The sequence below is a fragment of the Oryctolagus cuniculus genome, chromosome 1, assembly GCF_964237555.1.
Source record: "Oryctolagus cuniculus chromosome 1, mOryCun1.1, whole genome shotgun sequence".
Lineage (NCBI taxonomy): Eukaryota > Metazoa > Chordata > Mammalia > Lagomorpha > Leporidae > Oryctolagus > Oryctolagus cuniculus.
The window spans coordinates 75,288,863-75,308,967 of NC_091432.1; the positions used below are offsets into that span (position 1 = coordinate 75,288,863).

General features: G+C 38.8%; 1 protein-coding gene across 27 annotated transcripts in view; it reads right to left on the reverse strand.

Annotated features, from left to right (window-relative positions):
• Positions 1-20,105, reverse strand: part of DLG2 (discs large MAGUK scaffold protein 2) — a 2,256,157-nt gene that overhangs the window by 836,912 nt on the left and 1,399,140 nt on the right. For all 27 annotated transcript variants that reach the window (XM_051821188.2, XM_051821179.2, XM_051821160.2 and 24 more), the window contains one exon: positions 18,189-18,242. In XM_051821188.2, the coding sequence (XP_051677148.1) occupies positions 18,189-18,242 (54 nt within the window). The remainder of the gene's footprint in view (positions 1-18,188; positions 18,243-20,105) is intronic.

Here is a 20,105-nt window from a genome sequence, read left to right on the forward strand (position 1 = left end):
CTGGTCTATCAAATATTTTTTTTTTTTAATGGAACTTTAATGTTTTTTTTTTTTTTTTTTTTTTTTTTTTGACAGGCAGAGTGGACAGTGAGAGAGAGAGACAGAGAGAGAAAGGTCTTCCTTTGCCGTTGGTTCACCCTCCAATGGCCGCCGCTGCAGCCGGCGCACCGCGCTGATCCGATGGCAGGAGCCAGGATCCAGGTGCTTTTCCTGGTCTCCCATGGGGTGCAGGGCCCAAGCACCAGGGCCATCCTCCACTGCACTCCCTGGCCATAGCAGAGAGCTGGCCTGGAAGAGGGGCAACCGGGACAGAATCCGGCGCCCCGACCGGGACTAGAACCCGGTGTGCCGGCGCCGCAAGGTGGAGGATTAGCCTATTGAGCCACGGCGCCGGCCTGGTCTATCAAATATTAAACAGCAAGCTAGATGTGGAAATATGCAATGAATTAGATAAACATTGTCCCACCCTATTGGAATTTGAATTCATCTTGAGAGATAGCAATAACTATAGTTATGAAAGAGAGTAATTAAGGAAAGGGAAGACAGGGGCCGGTGCTGTAGTGCAGCGGGTTAACGTCCTGGCCTGAAGCACCAGCATCCCATAAGGGCACTGGTTCTAGTCCTGGGAGCTCCTCTTCCAATCCAGCTCTCTGCTAAGGCCTGGGAAAGCAGTAGAAGATGGCCAAGTCCCTGGGCCCCTGTCCCCAAGTGGGAGACCAGGAAGAAGCGCCTGGCTCCTGGCTTCGGATCGGCATAGGTCCCGCCCTTGTGGCCATCTTGGGAGTGAACCATCAGACAGAAGACCTCTCTCTCTGCTTCTTCTCTTTCTGTGTAACTCTGACTTTCAAATAAATAAATAAATCTCTAAAAAAAAAAAAAAAAAAAAGAAAGGGAAGACAACAAATGACCTAAAATATTGGGAGGGTACAATATTGGGAGGGTACTAGCAAGGCACACCTAAGTTATTTTGTAAACATACTTAGTTCTTATTTGTGTTGTATCATTCACAAAAAAAGCAGATGTAGATGTTTGTTTTCATATCATGACAAGTTCATGCCTCAGTATGGCTTCCACCAAGAAAATTGTTAATAGGTTTCTCTTTTTAAGTTCAGTGACTTGAAAAATTGTAAATTACCAAGACTCACATGATATTTATGTGATTATTATTATTATTGGTTAAAATAAATTATCATCACAAATTAAATAGGATTAAAATTGTGGTATGTCCATTTTTTTTGTTGACTAGTCAAATATCACTTATGCATAAAATCATTTATATTTATATTGCATACATTTTCAGCACTGGCAGTTCTTTGTATACATGAATTAATTAATTTAATCCTCAACAATCTTTGTAGTCATGTGTTGATCTTATCCTCATTTTAAAGATTAAAACAAAACAGTCCCAAGGAAAAATAAACTGATGTGACCAATGCTGACAGCTAATGAGAGAAAGAGCCATCACTCAAACTCAAGCAGGCTCTGTGTTCTAATCCCCAGAAAATTGAAAGGGGAGCAGGAAGACGTTTTCTCAGGCTGGAAGCATTAGCATCACTTGGAAACTTTTTAAAATGTAGGATCTCAGGCCTACCCCAGACTTACTTAATCTGAATTTACTTTTTGTAAGATCTCCAGGCAATTCAAATGCATATCAAAGTTTGGGAAGCAGTGCTCTAATCATTAGTCTATATTACCTTATAGCTGTTTAAATTGTAGGATACTTCCAAAAGCCAACTATTCACTCACTTTATTTAGAACCAGTTTGGTACTTATGTATTTTTCAAGCCTTGGAAAAATAACCTGTGAAGTACTCAGGGCTATGTAAGTGCTCCCTCCGAGAATATCTACTTGCCTTTTCTTATATTCTACATCAAAAGGTAATATCCACTCTGGGGATCTGGTTGCTCACTGAGATTTAATTAAAATATTAGTAAAAAATATCGACACCATTGACCTTCATTGCTGTGAACTGCTTGGGTTCTGTGGATTAAAAGAAATGAGGTATCAGCTCATCATTAGAAGCAGTTATACCATGATATTGAAAAAAAAGTTAGAAGCAGGAGGTTAGATGTCAAAGCAAAAAGAACATTTTAAATCCTCCATTGATTTTCTTTCTTTGTGTTTGCTCTTTTTTATTACAGGGATACTTGCCAGCGTCATTTTCTTCTTTCTCTGGTTTATAACTTTTCCATTAAAAAGTAATTTGAAAGACAGTATGGCCAGAGAGTTTTATCTGAACCTTTCTTACAGCACTGTATCATTTTGTCTCCCAGTTATTTGCGTGCTACAAGGATATAATTACAATTCTCAGTATCTATAGGGCATATATGATATAGCACAAACTGTGCCAAGCAGTTTTTTTCCTCAGATATATATTATCTTTACCACAGCTTTAGAATGGAGATATGATTATGATCCTTGGTTAAAACATAAGAAAACTGAAACCCAGAAAGATTTAAAAATGCACACAAGGTTTACAGTGTTTAAAAAATATTTTTTCAAATTTATTTGAGAGGTAGAGAGACAGAGAGATGGAAAGACAGCGAGCGAGCTCACATCTGCCAGTTCACTCCCCAAATGCCTCCAAGGCCAAAATTGGGCTGGAGCCAAAATCAGCAGCCAGAAATGCAATCCCATTCTCCTGTGTGGTGGCAGGAACCCAACTACTCAAGCCATTACTGCTGCCTCCCAGAGTCTGCATTAGCAGGAAACTGGAGTCAGGAATCAAAATCCAGGTACTAAAGTGAGACATGAGCATCTAACTGCTGGGCAAAACATGCACTCCAGTTTATAGTTTATAAGCATTGAAGCTGGACTTGAACTCAGATAACCTAATTCCAGAGTCCACTGGCTCCATCAGTATATTGAAGCACACTAATCATCGATGATTTTATTACAAGCAGTGGGCAGAAAGAGGAACAAGTAACAGTAGACCTTTAACAATAATTTTTGCTAGATTCTGAAATAGAGTTATTACCTTACTTGTGTTTCTGAATTTTAATTTTGGTCTCAAAATTATACTTTGTTAAAATGCTACATGCTTCAAACATCTTAACGTTCACACAAAGCACTTTTCTTTTGTATATCAAACTACATCAGAATGTACAGCCTTGATTTAGTAACATGTGGGTGTCATTTCTGGAAATCACTTAGCCAAAACTCTAAGAACCCCTTGGAATTCTTCTGCCTTGAATTGACTAGAATGAACCAAATGCAAATTACCAATACATAATTAAGAGTAACACTGTGATTAAAGTCTAGTTCTCTATAAGTAATAAATAACAATTGAGCAGTTGGCAAGGAGTACCAGTTGAATAAATGTCACTGGGGTCCCACATGAATGCAACACAGACTAATGTACCAGAAACAATTAGTCCTCAAATCCCTTTGAAAAATAGTAAGTCTATGACCACTGCAATTAAAACAGCCATCCTTGGATTTGACTGGAAAAGCAATGGGAGAGTTCTGGAAAATCTTCCCATATGGGCAGCTTCACTGATAGCTGTAAGTAGGGTGAGAAGGTGATGGATGGCATTAGAGAAATAGGAAAATTCGTATGTCAGTAAAGTGGCCGGAAGATGAATTGTATTCCTAAAAAAAACAATCATGTAGTAGCCTGTCAACTTAATTTAGTTAAAACCAATCCGAGATTTTTACAATCTTACCATATAGCACCAGAGACTAAGCCTTTGACTGTAGATTTTGTGGTGGGAAGAAATCATTTATTCATTCAACATACATACAGAGCACTAACTGTCTAGAGCAGAGTCAACTGTTAGGAATACTTTGATAACTAAGAGATGACTTCTACCCCAAGAAGCTTATCACTTAAGTAGAGTACTGAACTGTTGGACATAAATGACTATATTCATATAAGGGGATGGCTAAGAGGGGATAAATGAAGATGGACATTTGGCATAGTTTGTTGTCACTTGGGATTCCCACATCCCTTTTTGGAGTGTTTGGTTTGAGTCCTAGTTCCTTCACTTCTGATTTAGCTTCATGCTCATGCCCTTTCCTGGGGAGTAGGAGATAGTGGTCTCTCTCCCTCCCCTCTCCTTCCCTCCCTCCCTCCCTCCCCTGTCCCTCTCTCTCTCTCTTTTCCATTTTTTCTCCTCCCCTCCCTGTTCAATGGAGGCACACACATGAAGTGTTCAGTTATCTCTAAGATTTTCCATGACGTGTGCTCCATGAGCATCGCTAATGCCTGGTTTCCATCCTATTCACTACATGTCGTTCTCCAGGCTTCAGTCCTTCTGGTCACACATAATTTATCTTTTAAATCATTCCCTGTGTTTCCCATCTGCCTATTTTTGTGTTTGTTCTTCTTTGTGCCTGGAAAATCTTTGTCTTTCATCTTTGTCTCACAGAATTTGGCTCATCTTCAGAATAAGGTCTCTGGAAACACTACCCACTCTGTGAATCCTACACAGGCCCTCCTCCATGTTCCATTTTTGGTCCATAGTGTGCATAGTGAGTTTATATAAAGTATGATAGATGTTCTGTTAGAATTAGTCTAATTAATCCTCCATTGACCTATTTGAGGTTTAAGAATCTATTTGCATAGGAAGTTTGTGTTTGTACCTTCTGGGGATTTATGAGATACTTTGATCCGTGAAGGAGCATGCTGGAGGACCATCCAATGTGAGTGATTAACTTTCTTCAGCATTGTGCCTATTTTTAGGGGGTACCTATTTAAAGTAGCTGAGTGGTGCATAAACAGTCACATTGACAGTTAACTCTAAGAAGCTAAATTACAAAATAATCTACAGTCTACTATTACAAACAGATGAAAATCAAACAGAAGAAATGCACCCTCGTGGGAGACCTGGAAGAAGCTCCTGGTCCTGGCTTCAGATGGGCGCAGCTCCAGCCCTTGTGGCCAACTGGGGAGTGAACCAGTGGATAGAAGACCTCTCTCTCTCTCTGTCTCTCCTCTCTCTATGTAACTCTGACTTTCAAATAAATAAATAAATCTTAAAAAAAAAAAGAACATCCCAATGCCTTTATCTAGGCTATAAGCTAGGCCTATTAAAATAAATCTTTATTCCTTTAGTCCAGGCATCAGTATTTTTAAAGCTTGATGCAAGTACAATGTACAGCTACAGTTGAGAATCACTGTTCCAAGGGATTAGGAAGAGCATCAGCAATGTGCTTATAAAGCAACACAAAAATAAAATGTCCCAAGATTGTCTTTAAAGAAATACTTATTGTGATGGTCTTGTTTATTTGTTCCTGCCAGCACACTGTTTGACCTATCTGGTTTTGTTATTTCATGACTACTTTTCTTCCTGTGACACCTCATTAAATTGCTATTTTTGAGTTCTGTGCTACTGTGTTTCCTAAATAAAACACCTCCAGGCAAAATACCATTTGGGGTACTTGGTAGAAATCAGAATAATCAGAACACTTTTCCATTAAAGCTGTGTGTGAGACAGCAACTATACTTTTTCACCAAAGGAAAACTCATGAAAATGTATCCTATTCTTCAAATACTCAAACAAGCCTGGAACTTCTAAGTGACCACTGAGAGGGAATAATTTATGGCTGAGATACGATACACTTAGAAAAGAGAAGATACTAGAGGAGATTCAACCACTGAAACCAGATCGCTGCCTAATTTCCCAGGGAATAAGTAGCACACTGATTCCCTAAGAATTAGTCCATGGAAAGGGGAGAGTGAGTGGGAGAGGGGAGCGTTGTGGATGGGAGGGAAGACACGGGGAGGGGAGGAGGCTATTGTGGTCCATAAGCTGTACTTTGGAAATTTATGCTCATTAAATAAATAAAAAAAAGAATTAGTCCATGGAAAATATCAGTATAGGAATGTCAATTTAACATCTCAACAAAATATACAAGGGAGAAATATGATTACAAAATACCTTAAGCACCACATGACATTCCTAAGGCTCTAAGAAATATGTTTTAGTATTTCTTTTCTTTTAGAAATTTGGTTTTCTTTTAGCTCAATTAAATCATATACCTTAACAACTGAGAGAAGATAATATAAAAATTTTAATCCATTTTTCTTGATTATACTGTTCTCATTTTCTTTTCCTGATGGTACATTTTACTCCACTGCTACTTCTCCTTTCTCTTTCTTCTGTTTGTCCTCACCCAACTAACCACGATCCTTTCCTTTATTATATATGTGTGCCTATATTTTCTTTCAAAAGTATATTTGAAAGAGAAAAAAAGCATTTTAAATGATATTTTATTTGTGCTTTGTACATATTCATTTAAGAAACAGAGAAAGAGAGAGGAAGAGACAACATTCATACCTATTGGTTTACTCTTCAAATGCCCACAATGGCCAGGATGGGTTCAGTGAAGTCAGGAACTAGAAACATAATACAGGCCTCCTGTCGGGTGACAGGAACCCAAGCACTTAAGCTATCACCATTGCCTCCCAGTGCCTGCATTAGCAGGTAGCTGGAGTTAGAAGCTGGAGTTGGGCTAAATTTCTGCTCTAAGGATCATACTTTTATTATGGATGAGCATGTCAAACTGTATATTAAGCCAATAAATTAGGTACCCTCTTAGAGGATCATGTGTACCTTCATTATCATAATCATACGAATCAAGTTAAGACACACAAATTTTACCTGATAAACTGTCTTTTTAAATAAATTTAGTATTTATTAAAGTAGCTAAATATAAATCAAAAACTTAGATGGAATAGTGAAAAATTAACATTAAAATTCTATTATGTATATGAAACTAAGCTAGATACTTCCTGGAATTTAAAGATAATCATAGCACAATTCTATTTGGCTAACATCAAGTGATAAAAACTATTAGCAGGGCCAGTGTGTGGCAAAGTGGGTTAAGCTGTGCGGTGATTTTGCCATCCTGTAAGGGTACCAGTTTGTCTCCCAGGTGCTCCATTTCCAATCCAGCTCCCTGCTGATGGTATAGGAAAAGAGGCAGAAGATGGCCAGAGTGTTTGAGGCCTCGATACCCAGTGGGAGACCTGGAAGAAGTTCCTGGCTCCTGGCTTTGGCCTGGCCCAGCACTGGCCATTGCAGCCATCTGGGAAGTGAACCAGAAGATGGAGATAACTCACTCTCACTCTCATTCTCTCTCTCTCTCTTTCCCTCTCTCTCCCTCTCTCTCCCTCTCCCTTTCCCTCTCTCTCTATAATTCTGACTTTAAAGTACATAAAAAAAACTTTGAGAAAACTATTAATAAACAGACTATGGAAAATATTAATTTAGCACAGGAACAAAGGCTGTAATTTTTGAACATTTATAATGGGTCCTCATTGTGGTACAGCGGTTTAATTGGCCACCTGTGATGCTGGCAACCCATATGCACACCATTTAAGTCCCAGCAATACTACTTCTGATTCAACTTTCTACTAATGTGCTTAGGAAAGCAGCAGAAGATTGTTCAAGTAAGTGGGCCCCTGCCACCTATATGAGAGACCTGGATGGAATTCCAAGCTCCTGGCTTCAGCCTCACTCAGCCCTGGCTGATGTGGTCATTTGTACAGTGAACCAGCAGAGGGAAGACCTCTCTTTTTCTCCCTCTCCACCACTCCCCATATCCCAACCCCTGCCAGAACTCTGCTTTTCAGGTAAATCAATAAATTTTAATTAAAAAATTATTATAAGCCAAGCAATTTCTAAATATTATCTCTAATGTTTATAACAAGAATTCAGTGAGGTTTTCTGTTTGTTCCTATGAGTAAAACATATGTGAGCATGTTTCTTCCACATGTGACAGTCTGAAAAGTAATCATACGGTTATACAAACATAGTAATACATTATTCAGAAACATAAAGTTTTAAAATTAGACATAACATTGAAACTACAGGAGAAGTAGTTTGCTTTCTGTTAAATAGTACTGAACCTATAGTTTATCAAGAGTGGCTCATGTAAGACCTGTAAAATCATTTGGTTTGGCCCTGACAAGGTAACTGCAGGCAGGACTTGGAATTCAATAAAGATATAGTGGGCTATTTTTTTTAAGTTGTTCATTTTATATAGCTCACATCCAAATGGAATTTAGCAGTGTAAGGGTCTCCACCCCCACAAAAACCATGAAGGATGGTTATTATCATCAATATTTAAGAAGATATGAGGAAACGGTAAAATAATTTAATTTCTTTTAAAAAATATTTTTAAGTTTTTTTAAAGGCAGAGTCACAAAGAGAGAGGGAGAGACAAAGAGAGTTCTTCCATCTGCTAGTTTACTCCCCAAATGGTGACAATGGCCTGGGATGGGCCAGTTTGAACCCAGGAACTAGGAGCTTCTACTGGGTCTCCCACGTGGGTTCAATTCTCTACTGCTTTCCTGGGGGAAGTCCAGGGAGCTGGATTGGAAGTGGAGCAGCTGGGACTTGAACTCATTTGGGATGTCAGCATTACAGGCAGCAGCTTTACTTGCTGTGCCACAATACTGGTCCCTGAGAAATTAGTTTTTATGTTACCCAGCTCAGGTATTATGGAATCAAAAGAGTCCAGGATCACCCTCCTTCCATGACAGCAGGCAACCTCATGTGAGTGAAATACTGTGGAATCAAGGAAGCAGACATCAAGATTGGCTGGTGGAGTTGATGAGAGCGGGGCAAATATAAGCAATAATATAGGAAAAGAGAAAAAGGTTTAAAAAGATCAAACAAGGTACACTTGTATTAGATATTCAAGAAATGCTTCTAAATACATATAATGTTGTCTTAAAATATATAGAAAGCATTGGGCCTTTTGGTAAATGCTTTTGTAAGTTGTTATTTGACAGTTAAACTTGCTTACTAAGTGTTATCTTGATATTAAGTTACTAAGAGTCAGCAATCATGGAGGCCTGACTTGTTTCCTCATTTCTCCTCTATTCTCTTTAAGATGGGAAAATGGATTCTATTCTGAAGGGCTCTCCATCAGGATGTACATTTGATCTTTAGACTTTTGGTTAACATATTTCTGTAATAATAGCCTAGCCACATATAGAAGACCAAATAGTATAGCCTAAAGGAGAGCTTAAGTTATGATTTCACAACTAGGCTTGGCACAGTAAACATGGGCATGGTAAACATGCAAAACCTCCATTTTCAAACCAAAGTAAGGGAGACATAAAATGCTTTACTAATGACTTCAAAATTCATAGGGTGAATAAGATGGTCACCATATTTGATCTTTTTTTTTTTTTTTTGACAGGCAGAGTGGACAGTGAGAGAGAGACAGAGAGAAAGGTCTTCCTTTTTGCTGTTGGTTCACCCTCCAATGGCAGCCGCGGCCGGCGCACCACGCTGATCCGATGGCAGGAGCCAGGTGCTTTTCCTGGTCTCCCATGCGGGTGCGGGGCCCAAGTACTTGGGCCATCCTCCACTGCACTCCCAGGCCACAGCAGAGAGCTGGCCTGGAAGAGGGGCAACCAGGACAGAATCCGGTGCCCCAACCGGGACTAGAACCCGTGTGCCAGCACCGCAAGGTGGAGGATTAACCTATTGAGCCACGGCACCGGCCCATATTTGATCTTATAGTAAGGATATAGTGTTCCTCATAGGCACTGTGTACCTTACAGGGAAAAAAAAAAAACACTATCAGAACATGCCTGTGACTATAGATTTCTAACTCAGGTCACCAAAGATTAGGGATGTGACTGAGCACCCCCTTGGCTGACATCCTAAAGGTCTACTCTGGCAGACCAGGAGGCAGAGGAACAAACTAGACAACAGGATCAATGTAAAGATAAGCCCCTCCTATCAGTTTCTGTCTGCCTCTCAATGGAAACTCTGCCTGGTTTGGATAGTACCTTTTCTAGGTCCTCTAATAATGCTCTGACCTTTGTTTTAGATTTGTTTTCTCAAGACTTGAAGCAATGAAATTCTAGATGCCCATGCACATGAAACTGAAACCTCGGATGGAAGCCGCTTCTGCAAGCTGGCACTGCAGTGCCTTCAAGAGGCCACCTCCTGCTGGAACCCTGTCTGGACTATGGTTCCTTCCTCTGCCTCTATTCAGCTTGAAGAAGCAACATATATTTCAAGATGCTTACTATGCAGCACACATAGATTAGGTTCTAAAGTGGTTAAAAAAAAGTCTATAATTTCCCAAATATATGAAATGATAATACTACCAGCAGTGCCTAAGGATAAAACTCAAATTCTATATAAAGACCCTCAGAAGCAGATTCAACTCTGCCTCTCTAACCATGCTTTATGCTATTGCTTTATATTCATTCCAGCACTGCAGAACTCAGGACGTAAGAGTTCCCAGACCTTTGGCCTTTGCACATGTAGTCTGCTCTTCCTGGAATGTCTTTTAACTACTCTTCCTGGAAATATCTTACTCATTCTGTAAATGCCAGATAAAGTTTTACCTTTCAAATAGCATAGCTTCTTATAAAATACCCCTTACTGAAGTTTCTTCACATCTCCCTGCCTTTCTTCCTTGCACTAGTCAGTAAAAACGTGCTGGGATGTAGAGGTTAAATGGTGGGAAAACATAAGACAATGTTTGCTCTGTGCTTATGAAGTTAGCATTCTAAGGAGAAAGATCAACTATTAAAAAAACAGTTGCAACACAGTGTGGTTAACCTCTTTGAAAGAGAAGAGCATAGAGCAGAAGCCTAAAACAGAAGATATATCCCTAATCTCACCTTCCTAGGAGAAGCATTATCTAAGCTGATCCCTTTCAACATACAGAGGAGTAAACCAGGTGAAGTTAAACAGGGGGTGTGTAACAGTATGTGCATTTCACCATGCACTATCTCTTTTTTGTTAACATGTCTGTTCTCTAACAGACTGTGAGAGATAATGTTTTTTAAAATATCCCAAGAAATTTTTTTAACTTTTATTTAATAAATATAAATTTCCCAAAGTACAGCTTTTGGATTACGGTGGCTTTTCTCCCCCATAGCCTCCCTCCCACCTGCAACCCTCCCATCTCCCACTCCCTCCCCCATCCCATTCACATCAAGATTCATTTCCAAAAAAATTTTTTTTAAAAAACCACAACAGTATTGGACACTAAGTCAGATGAATGTCTCATTCTCCTTTATTGAACCTCTAGACTTTTATTTGGCCCTTCTTGTATGCAGTATTTCCTACCTATCCTTCTCCCCTACTTAGCATTGAGTGCTACTTAAGGTGCAGAAGAGATCACATGGTGAAACAAGTAGCAAGAGACCATGGAGGGGCAAGACTCACTCTTTTTATGACAAAGTGATCTGGCAGGAAGTTATCAACCCCGGAAAATCAGCATTAATCCCTTCTGAGGTTGATACTCTCATGACCTAATTACCTTCCTCAAGGGCTCACTTCTTAAAGGTTCTACACCTGCAACAATGCCACACAAGGACCAAGGTCCTAGTACATGAACTTTTGGGGGAGATAACATTTATCCAAATCACAGCACTGGGGTTGCTGCTAAAGACATGATTTGTGATTTAGCACGTTTTGGGTGTGATTAGAGTCCCAACTCCCACATAATGATGTTGTGCAGAGCCACAATTCAGAGAGTAATATGTATAGGTAAGTAGGCCCATGGAGCTGCGTAACTATTAACTTCACCACTGAACTAGTTGTGGTTCCTACATTCCCAGCTTAATAGTTCAAGGTTGATCAGAAGAAGCTTTTGTGAAAAGTATATTCTGTCCCAAGCCTCAATTATATACTGAATACGTATTAGGTAACACCTGTACTAGGATGAGTACTCATAACGATCCTTACGAGGTAAATACTGTTATGCCCACTTAATATAAAAGGAAGCAGGTTTAGATGAACCATTTGACTTAATCAAAACTCATGCAAGCACTAACTGGCAGAGGTGGGTTTAGAACTTACTTGTGCATGGAAACAAATGTTGTTCTTTCTCATTATACTCACTTGTCAATCAAAGTGTGATGTACAATTGAACAGTGTCAGCTTCACATGGGGACTGATTAGAAATGAGATCCTCAGGCCTTTTTCCAGTTCTACTAAACCAGAAGCTGAATTTTAAGTTTCCTGAGGCAACTGATATGCACACCACATGTGAAGAGCACCATTCTGCTCACTGTGTTTTAGAACAAAGTAACAAGTACAAGACAGAGGATCTGCTGACTGTGGCGGCTGAGAAGTGCATTTAGATTGGCTGGGTTTGACTCTGGAACAAATATTGATGGCTTTGCCTCTGTTGCTAAATACCTAGTGCCTCCAGGGCACACTTTAACCAAAGTTAAGCTGTTTTCAGGCAGGCAAGGACTTTTCATCTCTAAATAATACTATACTCCCAACAGATAAAAACATCAGCAATATAACTTGTTTGTTGAAGGGTAAATGTACTAAAATCAGCAAATTGTTCCCAAATATCCTATCATTATCAATCATTGTCAGGATGGTTTAAAGAAACAAATGTGTCTCTGCTTCCCTTCCCATCATGGATATTCAGTTAAAATTAAATAGTAGCCTAAGTCACAAGGGCCTTTTGTTGTAGAATGACTGAAAGAAATTAATGCCTAACTGTCCAGCTGTTACAACCATGTGCTTGGTCATCTCACTTTTGTAATATTGCAACTTCCTCCTCAGAGAACTCTAAATCTTTTTTTCCTGCTATTGGAAGTGCCATTTACACCTCGTTTAGCAACACTTCTCACTGTCACGCCCATTCTCTGGTTTTTGAATGAACCTTACTGGCAATACAATTGTTTCGCTGTCCTCAAACCTATAGCATCCTTTATTTTTTCTCAATCAACTCTCTTCCCATTTGCACTCACAATGTTAGCTGAATTTTGGCTGTCACCGCCCACCCCCCCCCCCAGCTCTTCAAATCACTCTCTTGTTCTCTGTCCCAGAAGCAAAGCTTTGTTTATATCCAATGGCCTTTTGCATTTACAGTGCTCTGACAACGTTATTATTTTCAAATAACTTTATATAAATGGTCTTCTTGGAAATAAAATTCTATGTGTGCTATCACTAAGAACCCTCTCAAATTCTTTGTAATCTAACTCTTCCTTCTTTACTTCTGTTTTCCTATCTTCCTAATTTCCTGGGAGGTTTCCAAGCAACAATCCTAGAACTTCTGGCCTTTTCTCCACTATTATTTCTATGCCTGGCCACAAAGTTTCAGACAACAAAGTGTCTCATAGGAAAATAAAGACCTTGCACTGATAATACTTGCTAGATGTCCTTGTCCTCCTCCTCCTTTTCCTCCCCTCCCCCCTCCTCCTTGTCCAATATTTTCCCTTATACACCAGCCTTGGTGTGGTAAATTTGTTCATTGTTTAGCAACATTCACTCCATCCTGAACTTTGAGCTTGGTAATGTGACTTGTTCTGGCAAATTGTATGTTAGTGTATGGAACACTAGCAGAGGCTTTAACTGTGATTGTATTATGGGCTTCACTGCCAAGTAATAACCACCCGGGGTAGCCACTGTCCCAGCCAATTTGGCATTCTGAAGCATTAAGCAGCTGGCCTAGTCAACTGGCAAACACTTAAAAACAAATGATTATTGTTAGATGTCACTGATTTTGTGGTTGATGGTGACATACTAAAAATTGATTATTACATGGGGTAAAAGTAAATGGTACCCAAATCCTACCATTTCCAATTGAGCTACATACCTATGTCTGTCAGATGAGAGGTTTGCATTAATTGAACACCAAGTTACTTAATATTGAAAACCTGTGATTCTCAAATACAACACTGTGCACTGTGTATATATAGAAAGCAGATCAGAATATTACCAAACTATGAAATGAATACTAGGGATAGGCATTTGGCCTACTGGTTAAGATGTCACTTGAAAGGCCTGAAACCCACATCAAAGTGCCTATGTTTGAGTTCTGGGTCCACTATCAATTTTGGCTTCCTGCTAATGCATACAATGGGAGGCAGCTGGCAATGGTTCAAATAGTGCCACCCACATGGCAGACCCAGATTGAGTTCCTAGCTCCTGGCTTCAGCTTGGTTCATCTCTAGTCATTGTAAGTGCATAGTAAGTGAACTGTTAGATAGGAGCACCCATTCTTCTTTCTCTCGCAAATAAAAATAAATCAATTTATAAAAGGTTCTTTTAAAAAATTAATACTAGAGAAGGTTGGAGGGGAAAAAAGGGGTCTAGAATATCTTGGATTAATTTTATACTTTAAGCCAAAAGAATGGGGTTTGTTTACAGAGCATTCAATAGAGAAATGTGAAGTGTCCTCTGAAGGGGAGAAAAATATCAGGAGATGAGTGCTTCTCACTTTTGGATACAGAATTACCACTAGGGTAACATGATACGACCCGATTAAGCCAAACTTCAAGGAGCTGGATTTACAGGTTACAAGCAGGCTGCATTCACTGTGAACCTACCTACACAAGGTCTATTTTCAATATCTAGCATAAAATAATATTAAACATCTAATATAGAAGAATAAAAAGATTAAGTGAAAAAACAGAAACTAGAGAGAAATGAAATGAGAAAATTTGTTTTTCCTCTTTCTTTGTTTTTCCTTGCATGATTCCAGTTCTCATATAGGACATTCCTGCTTTGCTTGTGAGACTAGACTGTACCACATGTAAGGTCTTACTCAACCATAAAATATGACATCATACAAAACTGAGCTTATTTAACACTCACTTGTAATAACATAAGTAACTCTTTCCTTAATGGTACAGCTCTAATGTCCCATGACTTACCATCTTAAAAAAAACATAAAGTTCTTTAGATATCTTTTCTACCTTCATTAGATATTTACATAGAAGTTTCTTCTGAATCTAGAAATTCTTTATTCAATTCCCCTTTGTGTGTATGCCAATAAACCATTTCTACAGAACTATTTATATCCAAAATAAAATTTGCTAACCAAAAATTCCATTTACTTGCATTTTCTTGTAATGCAATTATTTTTGAGATGGACTTTAATACATAAGTTAAAATTTGTCATTTAGGTAATATTTTTTAAGAAGGAAATGTTCTTATGCAATATGACTAAAATGCCCTGGGGAACTCTGAAATCGTTTTTTCATTAAATAGAGCTGAAATTATGTGAGCAACTAGAACATGAGAAAGAAAAGAAGAAAACAAAGTGTAGAGCACTAGGGAATGAGAAAATAGACTGTGAAAGGAACAGTGATTTGTTCAAGGTTACACAGTGAGTCATGAACAAAGGACAGAGTTGGTGCAATGCCAAGAAGCAAAGCAGAGTCACATTTATGACCGTCTATGACATCTGCCATTTTCAATAGATAATGCAGTCATGCTTCTTCTACATGGGAGAATATGTTATTATTGCCATTCTACCAGAGTTTAATACATGTTATAAGTGTTCATTTTAAAATAAATGATAAATGCACGATATGCTATCACAGAAGTTAACAAAGCATGATTCTATACACAAAATCTCATTTAATTCACACAACATACTCAGAGGTAGGTACTGCAATTGCTGTCAAATACATGAATTTAGGTCTAGGAAGTTAGGTGTATTAATTGCTCGAGAACATACTGCCTTAAGAAGTAGGGCATTTTCACCATACAAAACTCCTTAGCACACCTCTCTAAAGATCTTAACTTTTAGGGAAGCACAAAGAGGTTGCATAATTAGTAAAAATGTTGAAGATGATGGTGCCAGCACTGTGACATAGCAGGTAAGGCTGCCGTGTCTAGTGCCAGCATCCCATGTGAGTGCTGGTTTGAGTCCTGACTGCTCCACTTCTGGTCCATCTCTCTGCTATAGACTGGGAAGGCAGTGGAGAATGGTCCAAGTCCTTGAGCCCCTGCATCCACGTGGGAGATCTGGAGGAGGGTCCTGGCTCCTGGCTTCAGATTGGCACAGCTTGGGCCGTTACAGCCAAATGGGAGGGTGAACCAGAGGATGGCAGGCCTCTCTCTCTCTCTCTCTCTCTCTCTCTCTCTCTCTCTGCTTTTCCTTCTCTTTCTGTGTAGCTCTGACTTTAAGATAAATAAATAAATCTTAAAAAAAAAAGTTGAAGATGAAACAAAAAAGCCCTTTGAAGAACTCAAAGTCTAATTCAAATCCTATATTTGGGAGAATGGGATCCATTTGACTAATTCGCTATGTGTAGCTGATTTTACTACTTACTTGAGATAGCAACTGAGCATGTCTATGCAAGACCCTTAGGTTCCATTGATAAATTATTTATACAGGAAGGCTTCTGGCAGCTAAGCAATGAGAACCCTAATGGAAGGCTCAAGGAAGTGGTCCATCTTACAAGCCTCTGTGCTCTGTCTGCTTCTTCAAAGCACTGCTTATTTGCTTTGATGAGAGCTGCAGTAAAGGAACTTGCTGAAGGCATAGGATTCCTCAATACATACAGTACATGGTCCCTATCCTGAGGGTATTGAAGACTGTCACAAGTTTGTATACCACCTAAATCCACATGTAGCACAGTGGAAAGTTACAAAAAACAAACAAACATAACTTTGTTTCAAAGCAGGAAGACAGAAAACAAGGGAGGGAAGGAAGAAACACAGTAGCAGCAAGAGACAAGTTAAATAACACAAACTCTATAGCAACCTATGCACACCTAGCTTAGCTCCTTACTTTGAGTTCTTAACCAAATTAGTTAACTTTTTATAAATGGATTCTCCCACCTGTAAAACAAGGGAGTTAATTATCCTACTTCATGAGATTGTTCTGAGAATCAGAAGAGTTTATTACCTAAGTGCTTAAAACACTATTAGGTACAGAGTAACTCCAACAAATTAATGGTTGGTAAATAAAGGAAGGTTGAATCAGAGGTGCAATGAAGAACACTAGATGCCTCAATTTACTATATATACATATACATATACATATATATATGTATATATATATATAAAGAGCCCTTTATTTACTATAGTTGGGGCCTCTTAATTCCTACCAGTTGGCTTAACCCCATTTCTTGTCTGGCCCCAAACTGTACTTCAGCAGGAAGATTTAAGAAGCCCTAGTTCAGTAGTCCAGGTGATTCAGCATTAAATCAATCTGGCTGTTATTCTTGTCCTGACCCTGTGTCCTAGTTTTAGTCACTTGCTTCTGTAATCAAGTACTCCAGTTCTAGCATTCTGCTCCCCTGTGGCTGAGTCCTAGCTTACACAGCCTGCTCAGGACTTTGAGCTCAGTTGAGGAAGAAATCTACTAAAAGGCCTCCTTTGGACTTGACATTTTGTGTGGTATACACAATGTTTGAACTTTAACAAACGAGTTTCCTGTATTTGGAAATGTGTACACAAAAACTCAAATTCCAAACCCCTCTTGAACAGCTGGCAACACTGGGCTCCCAGAAGCAGGTGCCTCTTTTAGAAGACCATGTGCTTTTTATTGTCCTAGTCCCCGCTTCCCTTGCTGCATTTATTTCTGTGGTTTCCTTGGCACTTGTAGGTACTTGAGGTTGAGTCTAAGACTATGAATAGGCAAGAACAACAGTACTTGTTTTAAGTGCTTCACATGATTTATTCATTTTATCAAATACCATGAATCTGTTCTTGTCCATTTTCTCTGCAGTCTTTCTTCCCTGTTTTACACCCCAATTTGCATGGACCTACACGTGGCTGTCCCATCTTCCCTGATCTTGTCTTTTACCCATCAGCTAGGGCCCTCTCACAAAGCCTTTTTTGGTTCTATATGATGTCAATAAGTCACCTATATTTTGCCCTATTGCCCAGTCTCCAATCTTCCCTGCCCAGCCAGACTTTGTCCTCAATTGCTTTGGCTGTCATGGCAGTTGTGTTGCAAGCACAAAAATGCCAGTTATCACAAATCTGCCTAATTCTAATGTATTGTGTTCCATACTTTCATAAAACCTTACATGCTACCATATATGAATATACTCTAACTTCATAAAATTTTCCCTCCAATTCTTACTAATAGTCCGACAGAATTAATCAAATACTAATGAATCACAAACTCATATCTAGGCTCTGTGAAAGACATTGATTTGAGTAGTCATTTAATACAAAACCCCAAGAAGTTTGCCATGTGTACTATGAGCAATTCAATCTCTTAACAGTGAACTATCTATCAAATTAACATTATTCTAACAGAATAACTACATATTTTCTCATGACATGTCCTCATGTTTTATCATACTGAATGAAGAAAATATTTATATGACTAAGCCATAATTTAGTAAATATCAAAAGAAAATACAAGTTAACCTATACATCATTTCATAATATCTAGATTGAGGGCAACTAGGTTAAATTTCAATATTAGTTGATTGAATTCTACTGTAGTTTTTTTAAAGAAAAATCTTAATGAAAATGCATGCTACTTACATAAGGAATCGTGTCCAAAGTATCTGTGTTGACAATTATAGGAGCAGGGCTGGCCTAAAAGAGAGAAGTAGAAAAAATTTAAATAACCAAAAGCCTCTTCTAAGACTGTCTATTAAATTTATTTAACAAAGAAGCATTTTTTTGAAGGCCTGTACAGGCATCATTTTGGGATTGGAGGGATAAATGAAATGGCTCAGGATAAAAACAATTTCCCCAACTTGAAATATTTATTACATTTACCACAAAATACTTTACTTGCTAAAGACATATGTTTACTTATTGCATATACTATATTATTTCTTTATTGTCATTTATACACCTCTGATCATATATTTTAGAAATTAGATACAAATTTAAAATTAGTCAAAGATGGCAGAAAATCATATTGGATATTCTAAACTTGCTTTCTTTAAAATAAACTTTCTATAATTTCTAATAACTTCCTTTAGAGTTGAGTGGTAATCTGTGTGAAACTGATATAGGAGTGCTACAAGCTAAGTCATTAGAAAATAAGAGATTGCAATCTCTATTTGCTTCACCAATCTGACTTCATGAATATTGAGTAGACCTATCTTTATTTTCTAGTTTCAAGAATTTTCGCAGCAACTTTCCCTTCATCCCCCAAAGGATCTTTAATCTCCATCCCAAATTACAGATTTCATTTAGATAGAAGAAATAGTCTCATCATGATTAATCGAGAGCTGTCCTATACGACACGGTGGTTTTAGCAAGTACTTAACTTTTGGGACATTTCATTAGCTGTGCCCTCTGGAGTTAACAGAGTTAACAACTTTTTAATGTCAATTTGTGTCTGTGGAATCTTAATCAGATGATAAAACAAATGGAAATCCTGCAGGTTTTACAAAATAAAATTCCAAGTGTGGTTTTACAAAATAAAATCCAAGTGTTAGCCCAAAAAGTGGGGATGGTGAAGATAATCTTGGCCTCCATATGTACATGGTAGATGAATTGGACATTCATGATATATTTATAATTATCAGCAGGAAGGGAGGACCTTGTGGTGAGCAGAGGTTTTGGGAAAGGATGGTTCCTATTGGATTCCTTGGTGGGGGAGGGGAAGGAGAAGGGAGGAATTAGCTGTTGTTAAGAAGTGTAATGCAGGGAGGGGCCAGTGCCCTGGCTCACTTGGCTAATCTTCCGCTTGCAGAACCCGGGGTTCTAGTCCCGGTTGCTCCTCTTCCAGTCCAGCTTTCTGCAGCGGAGGATGGCCCAAGTGCTTGAGTCCCTGCACCCACATAGGAGACCGGGAGGAAGCACCTGGCTCCTAGCTTCAGATCGGCACAGCGCAGGCCATGGTGGCCATTAGGGGAGTGAACCAATGGAAGGAAGACCTTTCTCTCTGTCTCTCTCTCTCTCACTGTCTAACTCTGCCTGTCCAAAAAAAAAAGTTTAGTGCAGGGACAAGGATATGAGGCTTGGAGTCAGAAGACCTGGGCCCAAGGTTCTTTCAGCAAATTCCTGATTGTGTGACTTGGGAGTTCAGAAATTTCCTGGGGGGTATGATGGGGGAGGTCAAGGAGGGGCACAAGTCCACTAATCCTCTTGGACTTATTTGTCTTCTTTGTATAATAAGAATAATAAACGCTAAAGATCAAACGAGGAGTTATATTTGAATGTGTTTTATAAACAGCAATTTTCAAATTAATGTTAAATGTTAGTGGCAAGGGTCTGCAAAGGCAGACGACTGTAACAATATATACTGGATGGTTTGTGAGATTTTAGTGGTATTTCAGTGGCTACAATTAAACTCAAGAGGGCAGATTAAATCATGAGTTCTAAGGAAATCTCACATATCAAAAGTGGTGATAAGAATTACCACTTTCTAAGTATACATAAGGATCTACATATATATCCTCATTTACCATTAAATCATATTGATGTGGCATTATTATAGAT